This window comes from Fistularia commersonii, chromosome 13, assembly GCF_037954325.1.
Source record: "Fistularia commersonii isolate RoL2024-O1a breed Wild chromosome 13, RoL_Fcom_v1.0, whole genome shotgun sequence".
NCBI lineage: Eukaryota > Metazoa > Chordata > Actinopteri > Syngnathiformes > Fistulariidae > Fistularia > Fistularia commersonii.
This window is the reverse complement of record NC_141296.1, coordinates 15,247,658-15,265,802: the sequence shown is the minus strand read 5'-3', so window position 1 is coordinate 15,265,802 and position 18,145 is coordinate 15,247,658. Positions and strand designations below refer to the sequence as shown.

The 18,145-nt window shown below is 40.6% G+C and overlaps 1 protein-coding gene across 1 annotated transcript in view; it reads right to left on the bottom strand.

The window, feature by feature from the left end:
* The window catches only part of nup160 (nucleoporin 160), a 29,915-nt gene extending 14,070 nt beyond the window's left edge, over positions 1 to 15,845 (bottom strand). The window contains exons 1-17 of the mRNA XM_086158329.1: positions 15,732 to 15,845; positions 14,871 to 14,979; positions 12,298 to 12,508; positions 10,334 to 10,559; positions 10,054 to 10,247; positions 9,689 to 9,925; positions 9,410 to 9,507; positions 8,684 to 8,768; positions 8,528 to 8,596; positions 8,336 to 8,419; positions 8,095 to 8,265; positions 7,457 to 7,556; positions 4,793 to 4,958; positions 2,531 to 2,664; positions 1,600 to 1,760; positions 1,294 to 1,430; positions 935 to 1,005 (exon numbers count right to left, since the gene is read on the bottom strand). Of these exons, the coding sequence (XP_086014455.1) occupies positions 935 to 1,005; positions 1,294 to 1,430; positions 1,600 to 1,760; positions 2,531 to 2,664; positions 4,793 to 4,958; positions 7,457 to 7,556; positions 8,095 to 8,265; positions 8,336 to 8,419; positions 8,528 to 8,596; positions 8,684 to 8,768; positions 9,410 to 9,507; positions 9,689 to 9,925; positions 10,054 to 10,247; positions 10,334 to 10,559; positions 12,298 to 12,508; positions 14,871 to 14,979; positions 15,732 to 15,822 (2,344 nt within the window). The 5' untranslated portion in view covers positions 15,823 to 15,845. The remainder of the gene's footprint in view (positions 1 to 934; positions 1,006 to 1,293; positions 1,431 to 1,599; positions 1,761 to 2,530; positions 2,665 to 4,792; positions 4,959 to 7,456; positions 7,557 to 8,094; positions 8,266 to 8,335; positions 8,420 to 8,527; positions 8,597 to 8,683; positions 8,769 to 9,409; positions 9,508 to 9,688; positions 9,926 to 10,053; positions 10,248 to 10,333; positions 10,560 to 12,297; positions 12,509 to 14,870; positions 14,980 to 15,731) is intronic.
* Positions 15,846 to 18,145: the final 2,300 nt, after the last annotated feature.

Genomic DNA, 18,145 nt, shown 5'->3' with positions numbered 1-18,145 from the left:
AGAGAACGTCTCTATATGTGGCCCAGAATGTGGCTGCTCCATTCTGAATAATTTACAGACCTTGGACACTATGTTCAATGGCATATGTGGCTGCAGATCATCTACAGAGCACATTTGAAGTGAACAAGGAATCTGGCTTGGTTTCTTTAAAAAAGCTAGATAGAAGAAAAAGCTAGAGGATAATGATGAGTCTACAATATTTAAAACATAAGGCCCTAATGTTGACTGCAATCCTTAAACCCAAGCTGAAAAAGAATCCAGTGAATAAGAAGTACAGCGGGCCTTAATTGCAACCTCATTAAGCGCTATCAGTGTGATGATTTGAAAATCGTGGTAAAAGTATGCTCTTTAAGTATGTGTATAGCAACAGCGCGTCCTGCCGTAATACTGAAAGAATCAGTAATCTTGGCGCTGATATTAGCAATCTTACTGTTAAAATACCTGAAAGTCAAGTGCAGACAATTGGTACATCAGAACACCTGTTCGATTAACACCTGTTAATATGCCAGAATTAGACTTAATTTTCTAAAAGGTATTGAGGCTGAAATAACAAGGTGAGCTAGTCATTCATGCTTCTTTACCTAAGGCTAATAAATTGGGAATAAAAATGTCAAATAAAATCAGTGAGTGATCTGAAACAGACAATGATCATATACTCACTGAAAAAGACAATCCATAGCAAAAGTTTTTGCATACATAATCATGAGAATGAAGTTGACATATCTGAAAAAGTTTGTGTTGAGTGAGCAGAGCCTCTGTTCAACAAAGCGTTGTTATGAACGATACAGGTAAGGTTTTTGGGAGGTCTCTTGAGCTCAGTATTGTTGCGGGCAAACGTAGACCTTCCTGTAAGGTTTTAAGTGATCACTGCAGTTATCCTCAGACAGTTGTGCCAACTTGCAAATCTGCTCTGAGTATCAGAAAGCTCGCCCACCTGTTGTGTTGCTGTTAATAGTTGGAGAGTCAGACAGCTCTAACACAGTGAGGTGCTTCAGGTTGGTGTCTCTGGGGGGGAAAAGTGATCAAATGTACTAAACAATGTTGGTTTGTTTAGTATACCTTTTCTTAATATGGAGTTTACACCAACAGGATAGTGAACCCGGACAGCACATGGACACTGAACATAATATGGTATATTGGTAAGGTGATGCTATGAGTAGATATAAAGCTGACCCAGTGTCTTCAAACTTCCGCCTATCAAAGGAGATCATCAAATGTTACAAGCAAATCAAATTTGTTTCAATCTCTGATGCCAAGTGTAGGTTTAAAATGTATGTTTGTGTGCATTCTCACATGGTGTCCACAGGAACAGGGGAGACAAAGCACTGACTGATTTGTCTGAGCAGGAAATATGATGACAGGAGGTGGGAGCTCCGAGGAATCAAGTCCTGCTGGAGCTGCAGTAGCTGAGTTCCTCCATCAAGAAATACCTGAGGAACCAAGAAACACACAGATCTGTATCTTAAACCACCAAAAAGGATATAATTTTATCATTACTTTGTTGTCATATTTAACCGATCAGATGTCAGTGTCACATATGAAAACTGTAAGCATTAAGTGTGTGTTCGATCTAAGTGTCTTATGTATGGCCTACTGTACATTGCCTCCAAAGCGCAGGAGGAGTTTCTGCAGGACAAGCAGGTCACGGCAGAACAGCACCCTGGTCATGGCCATGTGAGTGACAGCCTGACAGACAAGAGATACTGCAGAGCTGCTTCCGTACAACTGAGACAGGTTGATCCGCATATTCAGGGACTGACCTGCCAGGAAAAACACCAGGAAAAACAACTGGTGTATCACTACAGAATTCCTGTGAGTTTTGCAGCTTCTGTGTTCTTTTAGAAGTCCATAGCATGTATTCATATTCCTTAAATATAAAGTTATGATTATATTATTTAAAGGGATCCTTGGTATGATAAAGCTCCTTAATGACATTTGGCCTAAGTATGTTCCGCTACATTAGCACCCAATTTAACTGATTCGTGACTTTTCCCGATCAGGGAAGTACTGATAGTATAGATTGCCTCCAGTCTCAACATCATCTGACACTAACTAATGTCAAATAGCTTTGTCACAAGAGTCGGCATGGACATGCTTATTCAATTTGTAATAATCCCTGGGGAAAAATGTTACAAATGGAAAACTATCCCTAAACATGCTGGCCATTGGAGCATCCCCCTGTGATATTTAACCGCTTTTTCCAAAATCCATTATTTTACTACTTATTAGACTGTCATTTGGTAGTCTGCATGTGTCAGATGTTTTGCAGATAAACTCAAATGCAAAACTGAGAGTTTGGATTTGTACAGGAGGCACAATGAAACTTGGTAGAAGTCTGCTGCTGTTGGAACTGCCAGGCAGGTGGCCTAATTGGTTGTGGTGAGCCAGGTCGCAACTACCTTAATGAGGATTACACGGTATTATTGAACTAATGGGCTAATTTTATTGAAATTTAAATAAGCTATTCCATAGTTGTAGTCTCTGTGTAGCCTGTTTTTCTTGTTTAAATATTAAAACAATAAAATCCTACCAGGTGTGAGCAGACCTTCTCCGCCGACCTCAGCATCTGTCTCAAGGTCCATCTCTCGGAGAAGAACCATTATGGCTGCTGTTGGGTTGCGAATATCCTGCAGTTTGTTCTGGATTTCCTCAATGGTATTTTCACTGCAGATAGACAAGAATATACTGCTAGGAGCAGACTTAAGACTTAATGCTCTCAAAGGGGGTGCACATACCCCTGAGGGGAATGGAAGGGACCCCAGGAGTGTCTGAGATTAAAAAAAACAAACATGTAATCACAAAATATCATGGATTCAAAACTCCTTTAAAAACAATTACAGTAATCACTTGATTTATGAGTTTAATTCTTTCATGACAGAGTTCATAAATCAATTCGCTTGTATAGAAAATTAAATTAACCACTGAAATGAACTGAAGCGCTACCAGTAGTCTTTATTACGTGTTTTAAATAAGAAAAACATACATTACAAATAACAAATATCAACAAAAGAGATTGTGAAAAAAAGGTTTTACTGAGTGTATTTACCTTGAGACAAAGATGCCAACAAAAACAGAGGTTAGGGGAGTTCTTCATTTTGTGGTCTTTTGCTTAACTTAACTTACTCACAACATACTTCATGTTAAAACGTATTGCTAGGTTTAACTTGCACACTATAAAACTATTCATCACAAAACTTAATTCAGTGAGGGAATGAATGCTGGTTTTAATTTTAAAATGATCAAACCATTCCCGACAGGCTTCAAATGACTATTCCAGTGCTGCTGCCTGCTGCACCAAACCCTCATCAATTTGAGATGTCATCTCACAGAAGGTGCTCTCGGTCAGGACTTCACAACAACTTCTCCAACTCCTAATGGGCAAGTCAATATCAGCACACCTTGCTGGTGATTTTCAATGATTTTACCAGGGCAACCTTGTACTGTCCTGTGCGTGAAACTTTTTTTCATTAACTTCATGGATGTGGCGGCCACATCAATGTCAAACACTGTCATCCTGCTTGCTCATAACTCAGATCTCTGCCCATATCACATAGCAAATGACTCATATACCGCAAAAGTTGAAAAGTTGAAACTTCAGGTACTTGTAAGTCAAGGTTCCACTGTATATGGTCCACCACATCTTTCCCCAAAATATTAAGTTATATTATATAATTATCAAATCTTGATCATGTTGCCTTTTATGTGCAATGCCCACATTTCCCCGGTGCACTTTATACACATTGACCTCTCTGGTATATGTGTTTTATTACTTTCTTAAAAAAATGAGCGAACCCAAGAAAAGTGGAAAACGAGCGCTTAGTGTCTAAAAGGTGTGGACAAAAATATCATTGAAGTATATTGACAGCCATATGTCTGATATACCAAGAAACTATTGGAGTTTTTTAGAATAAAAATACAGTATCAGCTGTCACTTTACCACAAAGCATGCCAACTAGTGTAGCAGTCAGTTAACACAAGAACAGGTGGCTACTGTGCAGAGGTTGACTGCTAATTTAATGACTCGGCACTGACAAAATTGGAATTCAAGAGTCAAGTTCCAGGGCAAGTTTTTTTGCTGGTACGCAACTTAGCCATGGCCAGCAGGTATTTTCCGAGGTGGAGTTTTTGAAAGAATACATGGTAGAGACAGCCAATCGCTTATTTGCTGAAAGCAAAAACAAGTTTGAAAAGATCAGTTCAGTGGAACAGATTGATGACAATAGAATTAGCAAGATAAACAAAACGGCAGAGTTGATTATTTTATTAACTAGCACTAAATGAAAGTATGGGCATAGACACAACTCAAGCTTCAGATTTTAACTGAGGAATTAATAACAGCTTTATAAAGATTTTTTAACAGTGGAGTCCTCTAAGGAAAAACAAGTATTGATTTTTTTTAATTTAAATCTTTTTTTAAAACATCTAATTTTACTTCCTCGTTTATGACATTATTTTACCTTAGGCAGTGTGTAAACAAAAAAAGACACTGGTGAGTTTCTGAGCCTATTTTGTCAATGTTTTAATACTTTTTTGAAAATAATAATTAGTTTTATTGTTGGACAGGAAATTTTGATTCCCCCCCCCCCCATTTCTATGCATTTCTGTGGTTTATGAGGGCACTCAATTTGCTCCAGGCCAGGCCCCACATCAAGATTTGACAATGGTTGACCATGACCTGGTGGACTAAGAACCTCCGTAAACAAATGAAAGGACATGTTTCTTCAATTTTTAAAGACATTCAAGAATTATGTGTTTTCACTATAGGGTAGTGAAGAAGAAGAAGAGTACTAACCTGTCAGTTGAGAGTATGTTCTCGAGAATCAGCTCTGCCATTCTCTCAGGTGCCTCCACATGTTCAAGAGACTTCTCCATTTTATATGCCATTTCACCTGAAATCGCATCACTGACCAATCGTAAACACCGAATTAGCTGCAGGACATCCTGGCCCAACTCAAGGTCTGAGAACACACACATAAAAAACATACAATAAGATTTCTTAGAGCAAGATATTCTTTGAAAATCTAATTCTGTGAAAAAGTTCATACTGAAAGTCACTACAAAATGAAACCAGTTCTTTCATTTGTGGTAACAAATGACAAAACCTAAAATGCTCAACTAAATCATATAATTAACAATTCTTCTTCTGCCGGTTTTTCCCTTCAGGGGTCGTCACAGCGAATCAACTTTCAACTTTCTCCATCTAACCCTATTCTCTGTATCCTCCTCTCTCACACCAACTACCCTCATATCCTCTCTCACTATGTCCATAAATCTTCTCTTTGGTCTTCCTCGAGACCTCTTGCCTGGCAGCTCCAATTCCAGCGTCCGTCTACCATTATACCTTATATACCTTATATATACCTCTATCCCTCCTCTGTACATGTACCATCTAAGTCTGGCTTCTCTGACCTCTCAAAACATCTAACATGTGCTGTTCCTCTGATACTCATTCTTGATCCAATCCATCCTGGTCACTCCCAAAGAAAACCTCAACCTCTTCATCTCTGCAACCTCTAGTTCTGCCTCCTGTCTTTTGGTCATTGTAACAGTTTCTAGGCCATACATCATCACTGGTCTCACCACTGTCTTGTACACCTTTCCTTTCATTCTGGCCGATAGTCTTCTATCACATAGTACCCCTGACACTTCACTCCACCCATTCCAACCTGATTGGACCCGTCTCTTCACCTCTTTTCCACACTGTCCATTGCTCTGGACTGTTGACCCCAAGTACCTGAAATCCTCCAGCTTCTTGATCTCCACTCCCTGTAGCCTCACCGTTCCACCCGAGTTCCTCTCATTCACACACATATATTCTGTCTTGCTGCGACTAACTTTCATTCCTCTCCTTTCCAGAGCATACCTCCACCTCTCTAGTTTTTCCTCTACCTGTTGTCTGGTCTCACTACAGATCACAATGTCATCTGCAAACATCACAATGTCATCTGCAAACACAATGTCATCTGCAAACATCACAATGTCATCTGCAAAAAAAAAATTATGTAATTAACAAATAAATGAAAAATACAAATATACAAAGGGAGGGCCACCTACAGAAACATTGCATTGGTGTTAATAATGGAAATGGAAAATTGATCATTGTATACATACATACATATTATCACACACGCACGCACGCACACACACACACAGAGTCATCAAGTACCTGTCTCTTTCATGGACTCACTCAATCACTTCAATGAAAATGCACTGTAAAACAATTAATGCAACTGCACTTGCTATCACTTTTTCCTTGCAACTACACCTAAATATTCCACAAATCAAACTCCACAATATCTACCTTGGCATAACTTGTTGTAGTTCTTTGTGACAAATTACCGGATTTTCCGCACTATAAGGCGCACCTAAAAGCCTTTAATCTTCTTAAATACCGAAAGTGCGCGCCTTATATATGGATCAATATTGAGCCGCAAGAGGTCTCGCAACTATGGGAAGCAGCCGCAGACTCCAATTTCTCCTGTAGAACAAGTAGAACACAGTGCGTGCTGGGAGATATGACAGCGCGATGCGATCATTTCCATTTCCATTTCCTTTTGTGAGTGTGTGTGTGTGTGTGTGTGTGTGTGTGTGTGTGTGTGTTTGTGTGTGTGTGTGTGCACGCCCATGCATATAAAGACCCCAAAACAGCTCCTTTCAAGAGACTCGTGTACGACACAGAGTTAAAACCCAAGGCTATCAGTCACCCAGTCGAACATGGAAATAGAGCAGCTGCGAGAGAATTCAACATTAACGAATCAATGGTACGGAAATGGAGGGGGCAACAAGATGACCTGCGCCAAGTAAAGAAGACGAAATGGAGTTTCTAAGGGATCAAAGCAAGATGGCTACAGTTAGAGGACAAACTTGAACTGTGGGTTGTTGAACAGAGCAGCAAGTAGACAGAATGACACAGATTCAAATGAAGGCAACACTGCTAGCACGCAAACTTAACATCAATGAATTTAGAGGTGGTCCTTCTTGGTGCTTTCATTTTATGAAAAGCTTTGAACTGTGGTAAATGGAGATGGAACTTTTCAACGAAGGCAGAGCAAATACCGGTAAGAACTACCAGTACGTATAGTACTGTATTGTGAATGCACTAACTTGTTTTGGGAGTGAACGGAGTTGTCAGAACGTTCTATTAATCAAGTTTGTCTGACTTTACTGACTTTTTTGTTGACATTCCCTTTAGCGCAGCTTCATCTAGTGGATGCATAACGCAACCCCAGCCATTACTGTAGCTTCTAATCTCTGGCCTTTTAGTGCGCCTCAAATATGAAAAAAGTTTTAAAATAGGCCATTCATTGAAGGTGTGCCTTATAATCCAGTGCACCTTATAGTGCGGAAAATACGGTATTTATAATTTTTTGGGTCTTAGAGTTACACTGTTTCAATGCTCTGTATGTATGAAGATATGGCGGTACTCACAATAAAGTTGACTATGGTTTCGACTTACCATCTGTTAGCAAGGTCTCATCATCCAACAGCAGATACTCACTGCACGACAAGTAGAGATGGTCCACTGCAGAACATGGTAGGAGATAGGAAACAAAACCCTAGAGGAAAAATGTCTCAACATTAGCAGGATTGTACATATGACTGTACACAAACGCTGAGAAACGCCACTTTCAAGCAAGTAGTAATCTTTCTGTTTAAACAAAGCAACACCATGCTACTTGCTAAGACCATCAAGTGATCCCAGCACAGCCTCGCATAAACAATGGTTGACACAGCGGCAAAACAATTAAACCAGCTGCACATCTTGAAATTATAGGTGCAAACAATGACTTCCTATGGAAGGCAAGATGTGTAAGACATAAAAGCACAATATAGACCCTGTTAAGTTGATAAATCTTGAACTTCTTCTCACACTGCAAGCTTGGAACGAGTGAGTCATATTGAGTAATGTATTTCTTATGTAAGTGGTTTGATATGTATTTCTGAAATGTTGGGTAAATAAAGTCTTGTGTTGTCAGTGATGACAGTTCATGACTGACAGAAGTCAACATACGGTATGTTTGATCATAGTCATGTTTCATTACCATTTTGTTACTTTAAAATTACCAGATGAGAATTATTAACTGGAGAGTTTACCTTCTTGAGCAGGCAGACCATTCCAGTGTGTGCACTGACACTCAAACCGAGTGGAGAGGCGAAAACTTCCTGATACTGGAGGCAGCAAGCATAGAATTTGGACCAGAATTCCACTTGGAGCTGGCGATAGTCTTCCTGGGAGAATTCAAACTCTGTGATGCTGCTTTGCAGCTAAAACCACAAGAACATGATATCAGTCTCTTGTTGGAAATCTGCATGTCTCAACATCACTCTAATTCACCTCACTCTCCACTGCAACTGTCACCTCCTTCTTCAAACCCTCCCAGGATAGATCAGCCATGCTTTCAGAGCCTCGTCGGTAGATCTGGCAACACAAACACATGTTTCAGAACCTGGTTACTGTACCGTTCATAAAAAGATGTGTCCTATCAGGCCTTGAGTGCAAAAGCAGCACCAGTAAGTACATTCTCACTTGTAGAGATTTGGTGATGGCTGATGCAGCGAAGCGCAGAGGAGAGAAAAGCACCTCCAGGTATGTCTCCTATTTCAAACACATAAAATGAAAACACAATTGAACATACAGGATGTTCCCCTCCTGCAAATAGGTACCATATCAAAAGGTTCTTACTCTGGGGTCTGTGTCCACTCCAGTATGGACTTCCTCTTCAGGTGAAGGCTGAACAAACACCTGGTTCCACTGACCTGCTGAGTTACTGTTTGAGAAAAAAAAAATGCTGACTTGGATATTACACTCTCTAGTATGTGGGAACACCACATAGAGGTTGCAGAGATGAAGATGTTGAGGTTCTCTTTGGGAGTGACCAGGATGGAGAGGATCAGGAATGAGTCTATCAGAGGGACGGCACATGTTTGATGTTTTGGAGAGAAGGTCAGAGAAGCAAGACTGAGATGGTTCGGTCATGTACAGAGAAGAGATAGTGAATATATTGGTAGACGGATGCTGGAATTGGAGCTGCCAGGCAGGAGGTCTCGAGGAAGACCAAAGAGAAGATTTATGGACGTAGTGAGAGAGGATATGAAGGTAGTTGGTGTGAGAGGAAGATACAGAGAATAGGGTTAGATGGAGAAAGTTGACTCGCTGTGGCGACCCCTGACAGGAAAAGCCGAAAGAAAAAGAAGAAGTATGTGGGAACACCTGAGAAGGACCAACTGGGCACAACTCTGAACGATATGCTTGACACAGGTCACCTATTAATGTATCTTAGACGTCAAATACTTGGCCCACTATAACCAGTCAGGGCAAAAAATACCTGTTGGATGAAATGTTCTCAGAATCCAGTTTAGCCAGTTCTTACAAAACCACTTCATGGATGACCAGAGGGAGTCAACTTACTCTTCAAAATTGATGTACTTGATGACAGTTGTGTTTGCGTCATCCACCCACACACCCCAGATGTCTGTAGACGTAAGTGTGAAATCCACCAGAGTCTCCTATAGGACACAGACATTTCATAATTATTAGATTCACCTATAGGTTTCGAAAGGATCAGAGAGCATCATGATAGCAAATACTGTTTAGAATATCAGGAAAAAATGTATGGATTTTTTTGTGGAAATCACTTTAAAACAACCAGACTATAGTATCTAAGATTGGGCCATCAGCCACTCATACCTGTGTGGAGAAGAGTGAAGACATATGGTCCAGACTGCAATGATGTGTGTCTGTAGCTGCAAGCTGAAGGATCACAAACTGTCCCTGCTGTGGCAAGCCAAGGTAGACAGCTACACACAGGCCAGCAGTGGAGGAAAAGGCAAGGCGCAGCCGGTGACAATGACCAGACAAATTCTTCTGGCCCTTACAGGCTGGCATGTAGTCTAACATGTCTGTCTCCAGCAGACACATCTGTTCCTGCACATGCATGAAAATAAGCAAACATTGACACAAACCTTTAGCGAAATGCCAAAACATTATAGTAAAAATGGTAGGTTGGTGGCTGACTAAGTAATAATGAATGGTTGATGAATTGATCAGCTGACCCTAAGAGACCACACACGGAGTTTGAAATCCTGGCAAAGTGTGAAGATGAAGGAATCCTCTTTGAGTTCTCTGACAGCCAAACTGAGGACCAGGTCTGCTGGACTGGTATCTCCCCAGATGGCACTTGGCATCCAGTCAGACAGACGCTGCATCATGGAACTCTGCTTCAACTCAACCACAGACACATTTCCCCCTACACACATGCATACACACTAGTTAAATGTGGCAGATACCAGTAAGACATATAATATCAGTGGCAATTACAACCACAGGGCATACCTTGCAGTGGAAGTGTGACAATGATAATTCCCCCTGAAGGCGAGGGCAGGGCATAGTGAGCATCCCCGTGGTGAGAGACCCAGGCAGCGGCAGCATTTAAACTTCCCATATGATTTCCTGTGTTAAACAAATTGCTTGGAATGACGGCACTGTGGGATGTATCTTGCAGATTCAGCTTCGCCACATCAGTGAAGATTGACTGCATGTGAAGCTCTGTACCAATCTCCTGCCGACAAAAGAGCAGAACATTAAGTGCATGTGGGTGTACGTCACATGAGAATGTTTACAAAAGCTAAAGTACATATGTACCTATGTTTACGACTAATACCATATGTACAGGTTTATGCTTCATGGTTGTACATATAAAATGCAGAGGAACGATGTCTTTCTATAGTGTCCTACAGATATTTGATCAAGGGGCTCCACAGTCACACTACTAGGCATTATCTAACATGGGCATGTTACATATTTGTCCATACCTCTCTTGAGTGTTTCCCATACTAATGTGTTTTTACACATGTGTACATAGGGTGAGAGTAGATAATTGAGTTGTAGATGTATCAATGCTTGTACAGTGGGGCAAAAAAGTATTTAGTCAGCCACCAGTTGTGCAAGTTCTCCGACTTAAAAAGACGAGAGGCCTGTAATTTTCATCATAGGGACTCTCAACAATGAGAAACAGAATGGGGGGGGAAAGAGTCCAGGAAAACACATTGTAGGATTTTTAATTAATAAATTGGTAAATTCCTCAGAAAAATAAGTATTTGGTCACTTCCAAATAAGCAAGATTTCTGGCTCTCACAGACCTGTAATTTCTTCTATAAGAGGTTCCTCCATCCTCCACACATTACCTGTATTAATGGCATCTGTTTAAACTGGTTTATCAGTATAAAAGACACCTGTCCACAGCCTCAAACAGTCATACTCCAAACTCCACTAGGGCCAGCTGACAAGAACACCAGAAACAAAATTGTAGACCTGCAACAGGCTGGGAGGACTGAATCTGCGATAGATAAGCAACTGAAGAAGCAGAGTGAAGAAATCAACTGTGGGAGCAATTATTAGAAAATGGGAGACAAAAGAGACCACTGATAATCTCCCTTGATCTGGGGCTCCACACATGATCTCACCCTGTGAGGTCAAAATTATCACAAGAATGGTGAGCAAAGATCTCAGGCCCACATGGGGGGGGGGGGACAAGTGAATGACCTGCAGAGAGCTGGGACCTAAGTGACAAAGGCTACCATCAGCTAACACGCTACACCACCAGGGATTTAAATCCTGCAGTGCCAGAAGTGTCCCCCTGCTTAAGCCAGTGCATGTCCAGGCCCTGCTGAAGTTTGTTCAAGTGTTTGGATGATACAGAAAACGATTGGGAGATGTATTGGCCATGTATCGTGAGATTTTGAGAGGACACCTTCCATCAGCAAGGGCATAGAAGATGAAACGTGGCAGGGTCTTTCAGCATGAGCATGATCCCAAACACACCACACAGGCAGCAACGGAGTGGCTTTGTAAGAAGCATTTCAAGGTCCTGGAGTGGCCAAGCCAGTCTCCAGATCTCAGCCCCATAGACAATCTTTGGAGGGAGTTGAAAGTCCACGTTGCCCAGTGACAGCCCCAAAACATCACTGCTCTAGGAGATCTGCATGGAGGAATGGGCCAAAATACCAGTAACAGTGTGTGAAAACCTTGTGAAGACTTGCAGAAAACATTCGACCTCTGTCATTGCCAACAAAGGGTATATAACAAAGTATTGAGATTAACTTTTGTTATTGACCAAATATTATTTTCCACCACAATTTGAAAATAAATTCTTTAAATATCAGACAACGTTCTGTCTCTCATAGTTGAGGTGTACCTGTAATGAAAATTACAAGCCTCTCTCATCTTTTTAAGGGTGAGAACTTGCACAATTGGTGGCTGACTTTATACTTTTTTGCCCCACTGTATTTGTAACTTACACTGCGATACATGCGTGCAGGATGAGGCAGTGGTATGCAATGGACACTCTGATTTGTGGTGAGCAGGATGATGACATGGCTAGGTGTTTCTTGAATGGCCACACCCCCTGGCAGCAGCATGCAGTGGGTTATACGCAATCTAATGGCATTGTTTAACAGGTTGACGTCAAGTGATGTTTCCATCAGCTGCACAGTGTCACCAGATGTTGACCTGAAGATTCAACAAGACAGGAAAGCTTCTGTTAGAATATAATACAATGTTCCTTTAATCATCCCACAGTGGTGAATTTTCAACCACTCAAAGCAAACAGTGCAAGAAAAAGTTATAAAAAACAGAAAACTAAAGATAAACATTAAACACTGAAAAAAAATCTATATAGACAGTATAGAACTAGTTTAACACATTGCAACTAACAATATATAAACAATATAAACATGTGCAAAAGTGAAATGAGTTACACAGGAGGAGTATGTCTGTAGTCCCATGAAGTTTACTAGATCTTAAGAGGTCTTTCCCTCTAGAACATTGCTTTTCAAATAGTGCGGTGTGCCCCCCTGGGGGGACATGGAGCAATGCGGGGATGGGGTGGGGGGTGTATATGACAAAGGGTATATACGCTTGGCTTCACTGTGACTACAGTCTACAGTGGGAGACGAGGAAAGTACTGCTGTGTCTACTGTGTTGGCAGCGGACAGCATGAAGCCAAATAAATCACAGTGTCATCTACAGACATTACACACCTATTACACTGATAAGCTACTTGAGGTTTTTTTATCATCCCACTTTGTGAAAGCTTCAGTAAACCAGCAAGCACTATTATGTTAATCAATGTTCATAAAGTTATTCTTTTTGGAAGTTTATCTATATTTCTTTCTTTTTTCTTTTCTTTAATGTTAATAAGAATACAATGTTGAGCAGAGGTGTACATAAAACAATCTTATATTCCTGGGGGGCGGGGTGGGTGGGGATCATTACAGAAAATAATTGACAAGCACTGCTCTAGAAATACAGTGCAAGCAGCATGAATGGTGTTAAGTTTTTTTTAAAAGGAATCCACTGACTTCTTGCATGCACATTAATAACCACTTCAGTGCAAACAATGAAAATAGCAAAATGTAAATACCTGTACCTGTAGTTTCAGCAAAGTATACTTTTATTGAAAATGTGCAATGTTTCCAGAATTGTGTGATGGAAATTAAGTGGCACAATACATTTGGAGAACATGCAGAGACATGAGTCAGGAGATAAGTTAAATTTGATGACTGTTATTTAAGATCGAATTCATAATAAGTGCAGGTAGAACACAGATGTTGTGACTGAGAATGATGCAGAACTTCAAAAAGATGGGGGAGGTGTAAACAAGCTGTACTAGATCTTAAGAGGTGAGCTGTAACGTGTCTGTGTGTGTATGTGTATTTTTTGTTACTTTAAAAATCAGACACAGATAAATGATATACAAAGGTGCAATGGCAAAATGGTAGCTGGTATAGTTTAGGAACCAGCCAAAGTGGCTTTTGGAAGAAAATTTCAACACTCATAGGTTATATCACCTTCCTTCTGAAGACTTGCTGCATATTGGATGTATGTGCCTTTTTAGATGAAGTTCCAAAATTTGGTTGCTTTTGTAGTTATATGGTTTGGTGAGATTGGTATTTTAGCAAAAACTGGGTTTTGCAGGGAGCCGCTGTTTTTATTCTAATTCAGACACTTGATTAACCTCACCATAAACACACAATGTGACTATCTAGACTGAGAGAGTGTCGGGTCTCAATGTCAATTAACAAGACTATGATCAATTTGTTGATTTAATCCTTTTTGATGTCCAATTAAACTTAGTCAGACATATGGTAGCATGGACAAAATTACTACTTTGGTACAGCCAGTTTCATATGAGGTGTGAGTTTAATATTTGATAGGGGTTCTAGTGGTTTGTTTTTCATGACAGTGAAATTAATGGAAACAGTAAAGATCTGTTAAATTATGTTTTTTTTTATAAGATTAAAAAAGATTAGTTGAGAAGACAGAAAAATTGGGCTCAACGACAGCGATGCTGTATGGCCTAGAAACAGTTACAATGACAAAAAGACAAGAGGCAGAGCTAGAGGTCGCTAAGATGAAGATGTTGAGGTTCTCTTTGGGAGTGACCAGGATGGATAAGATCAGGAATTAGTTTATCATAGGAACAGTGCATGTTAGATGTTTTGGAGAGAAGGTCAGAGAAGCAAGACTGAGATGGTTTGGTCATGTACAAAGGAGACATAGTGAATATATTGGTGGACAGAGGCTGGAATTGGAGTTGCCAGGCAGGAGGTCTCGTGGAAGACTAGAGAGAAGATTTATGGACATAGTGAGTGAGGATATGATGGGAGTTGGTGTGTGTGTGAGAAGAGTATACAGAGAATAGGGTTAGATAGAGAAAGTTGATTCGCTGCGGCGACCCCTGAAAGGAAAAGCCAAAAAGAGAAGAAATATAAAGAAGAAGAAGCCATTCCAAAATGGAGCTGGAAGTTTGGATGGCAATTGTGTAATGAGTTAATGTTTGTCTAATATGTGTGTGGTGTTTTGTCCTTACCAATGAATGAATCTATTGCTTGTGACCGAAAGCAGCTTCCCACTGTCTTCATAATGGTATGCCCCAGCGGTGTCTGGTAATTTCCCAGCCCCATGTGGAAGGCACAGGCCTGCAGAAAGAACATAGATTCAGATGTAAGCTCACGTCAACTCTCAGTTACTGGAGACCAATATATTTGCAGCCACATATACATATATGTATATATTAAAATGAAACAAAAAACGCAGTCAGACCTGGATCGTGTAAAGCAGTGAAGTGGCAGTGCTCTGAGGAATACACTGTAGGTAACCTTTCTACATTATCTAAGGAATTAGCATCTGATCTGCAGCTGCAATAGCCATTCATTATGGCTCAGTGGCTCAGTGTGCCGTAGTTACAGACATGACGATTCCTTTTGGTTCGTTTTACGTCACTGTATATCGAAAATTAATTAAGCGTTTCCTCGACTCACTCAAAACAAAATATATTCATGGAAAATGTTCGTATACAGTTGCAGTTTCATTCTACTTAAGTAAATCTAACAGTATTTAAATGTAGCATTGATGCGGAAAAATGTATCAATGTGAATGTAATTTTAACGAGATGAAGGGAGGACTTTACGCTTTAAAATAATTTCAAAATCCAAGTATCTTCTTCATTCACAGAAAAGAAAGAGTGCGGGCTACTTTGGCTGTGATTCGGATCGTAAAATTGCAAAACTGAAGATAACAGTGGAAAAATGAAGGGTCGATTTCAAGTTCCGTTTGCCTTCAGCGTAAACTCCGAATGCCGGTTGACAAGGGTGGAAAGCCAAAGTGGTTTAACCATCGTGAAACAGAACAGCTCACTTCGGAGAGGGATACAACGTGACTGTGAACTCACCAAGATTCACGGTAATCTCTCGATACCGGGGAACAGTTTCCCGCTCAAAACCACATATCTCGATGAAGCTCCGTTCCGCAGTCGCCGCCATCTTCACTCGCCTCACGGGTGTGCGGCTGCGCTTCAATGGCAGGACTTAAGCTCCGCCCACTGCTCTTCCGCTGTAGAAGGCCGCGATCTCTTTTTCCCTTCCGGTTGTTCCCATGAAAAGTGGCAACAGCGAATCATCGGCCTCCATGTTAACCTATCCTCTCCACCTCGCTTCATTTTAGGCATGATCGATTATATTTTTTTCTGTCGATAAAATACCAGTAGTTTGTGACACTGTTTCCCTTTTAAAAGGGAAAATCACATGATTGCACAGTGTTCTTTAACACCTATGGAACAAGAGCAAAATGAATGTGTAAAAAAAGGCATGCACATAAATAATTGAAATACATATATATACATATTTTACATTTTATACCGTTTTTACCACAAATATCATACTGAAGCAAGTCACAAATATTGGAGTTTGTGTTGACGCTTGTTTTCTGTGTGATTTTTGGGGTTGCTGGGAATTTTGTGGGTGTGCTTTGGGGTGCAATGAATTCTGGGGGGGTGTTTACCTGTGCAGTGGTTGTGGCCAACAACAGCTATTGCTTATTAAACATTTTTACCGTTTCACAGGTGTTTCCCTGACTAAAACGATACAATACTATTAATTGTCACATGTGGGACACCAAAATCCGATCTCATTTTCATATTTGAAGGCCATACAATATGAAGTAAAAGCTTACTAAGTGAGAGTCACTTAGTCCTATCCTCACACGGTTAGGCCAAACAAGCTCAACATTTTCTAACAAATGTTTGAATCTTTTGGAACCTCCCTTTATCCAGTTGATGGTAAAAGTATACAAGAGAGAGCTTTCAAAGTCAACTGGACAACTTGGTGTCACATTGCTGCTCAATGAGGTCCAACTGCAGGTCGCCCGAAGCATCATCAGGGTCTGCGGAGAAAGGAGAGGTTAAAGCATGAAAAATCCCCAAAACTCAGAGAATAACTCCTTCCAGAGAGACTACACTGGTTTATCACCACTTTTTGCTCCCAAGGGATTGTGTTTAGGGCATTCAGATGCTTTTAAATATCAACTAAAAACCCAAGGCGGCTAAAATGGATCAGATAGTTCTGGCATAGGATGTCCATTTTTTTAATCAAAAAATTGCACAATTTCCTTACTTAGGGAGTAGAGGCGTTGCAGAGCAGTCCACCCAATCTTACATCGTTGTGAAATATAACATCTCCGTATTCAGCCTAGATGTCAGGTAGAAACTGTTAAAAATATTGGTGACACGGGGCTCTGAAGTGAATAGAAAAGAATTAATTGATAGATATGATGAGAAACTTTTGTATGAATAATTGGAGTTTTATAGCTTAACCTGCTCCTTTGCTGACTTTATTAAAGATTAGGATTGATAATCCACTTCAAACACAAGCCAAGGCAGGTGCGCCATCTCTCACGATTCCAGTGACTCTATCCCACAGTACTTTCATGTCATTTAGAGTGGAACAAACATCCACCCATCCATCCATCCATCCATCCATCCATTTTCTTCCGCGTATCCTGCAATTAGGGTAGTGGGGATGCTGGAGCTTAGCCGCACTGTCATTGGGCAAGATGCAGGGTACACTGTTTACATTGCTGTAAAGAGCTCCACTTTCATCATCGGGTGTTCACTGTAGACAAATGGAGTGCTGTGTTGACTGACTCATTGTCAGCTTCCTCCACGATTGTGCTGGTGTCCGGTCTTTCATCATCAAATGCAGGTTATTGACATCCTTGCAGGGGAACATCCAGCGTCTCCTGCCTGTGGTGTTTCTTCAAACGTGCTTCACTTGTTTCTCAAGGACCTTTTGTGAGCTTGTGCAAGAAAACTGTGGGCATTGCATTTGGCTTTAGTGTCTATTTTAAACTATTAGCACCCGTGAGCTCTTCCTGCAGCTTAACAGGGCTAAATGCATCATATGCATCTGGAAAGAAGGACTGAGAACACAGCCGTAGGACGTGCACAACTTCCTTAGAGAGTTGTGTACATCCACAAGCAATTTCCCAATCCTTTCTGTTCTTCTTCTCCCTTGGAAAGCTGTGCAGACTAGCAACAGTCCCTTTATTTCCCCTGGACTGGAAATTGCACCCAAAAGCAGCACAATGTGGCATTATTACCTTATATACTGTACAGAGTGAAAGTTAACACGCATGGAAAGCCAAAGTTAACATGAGCAAGCTGTATATGTCATCAGCCAAGCATGTATTGTGCTACTAAAACATTGGTGGCACCCCTGGGTTAAAATCAATGTTAAAGATTGTGATTTATAATGAAAAAAAATACTTTTTTTGTGCTTTAGTAACAACAAAGTCTGGCATGAGACAAAT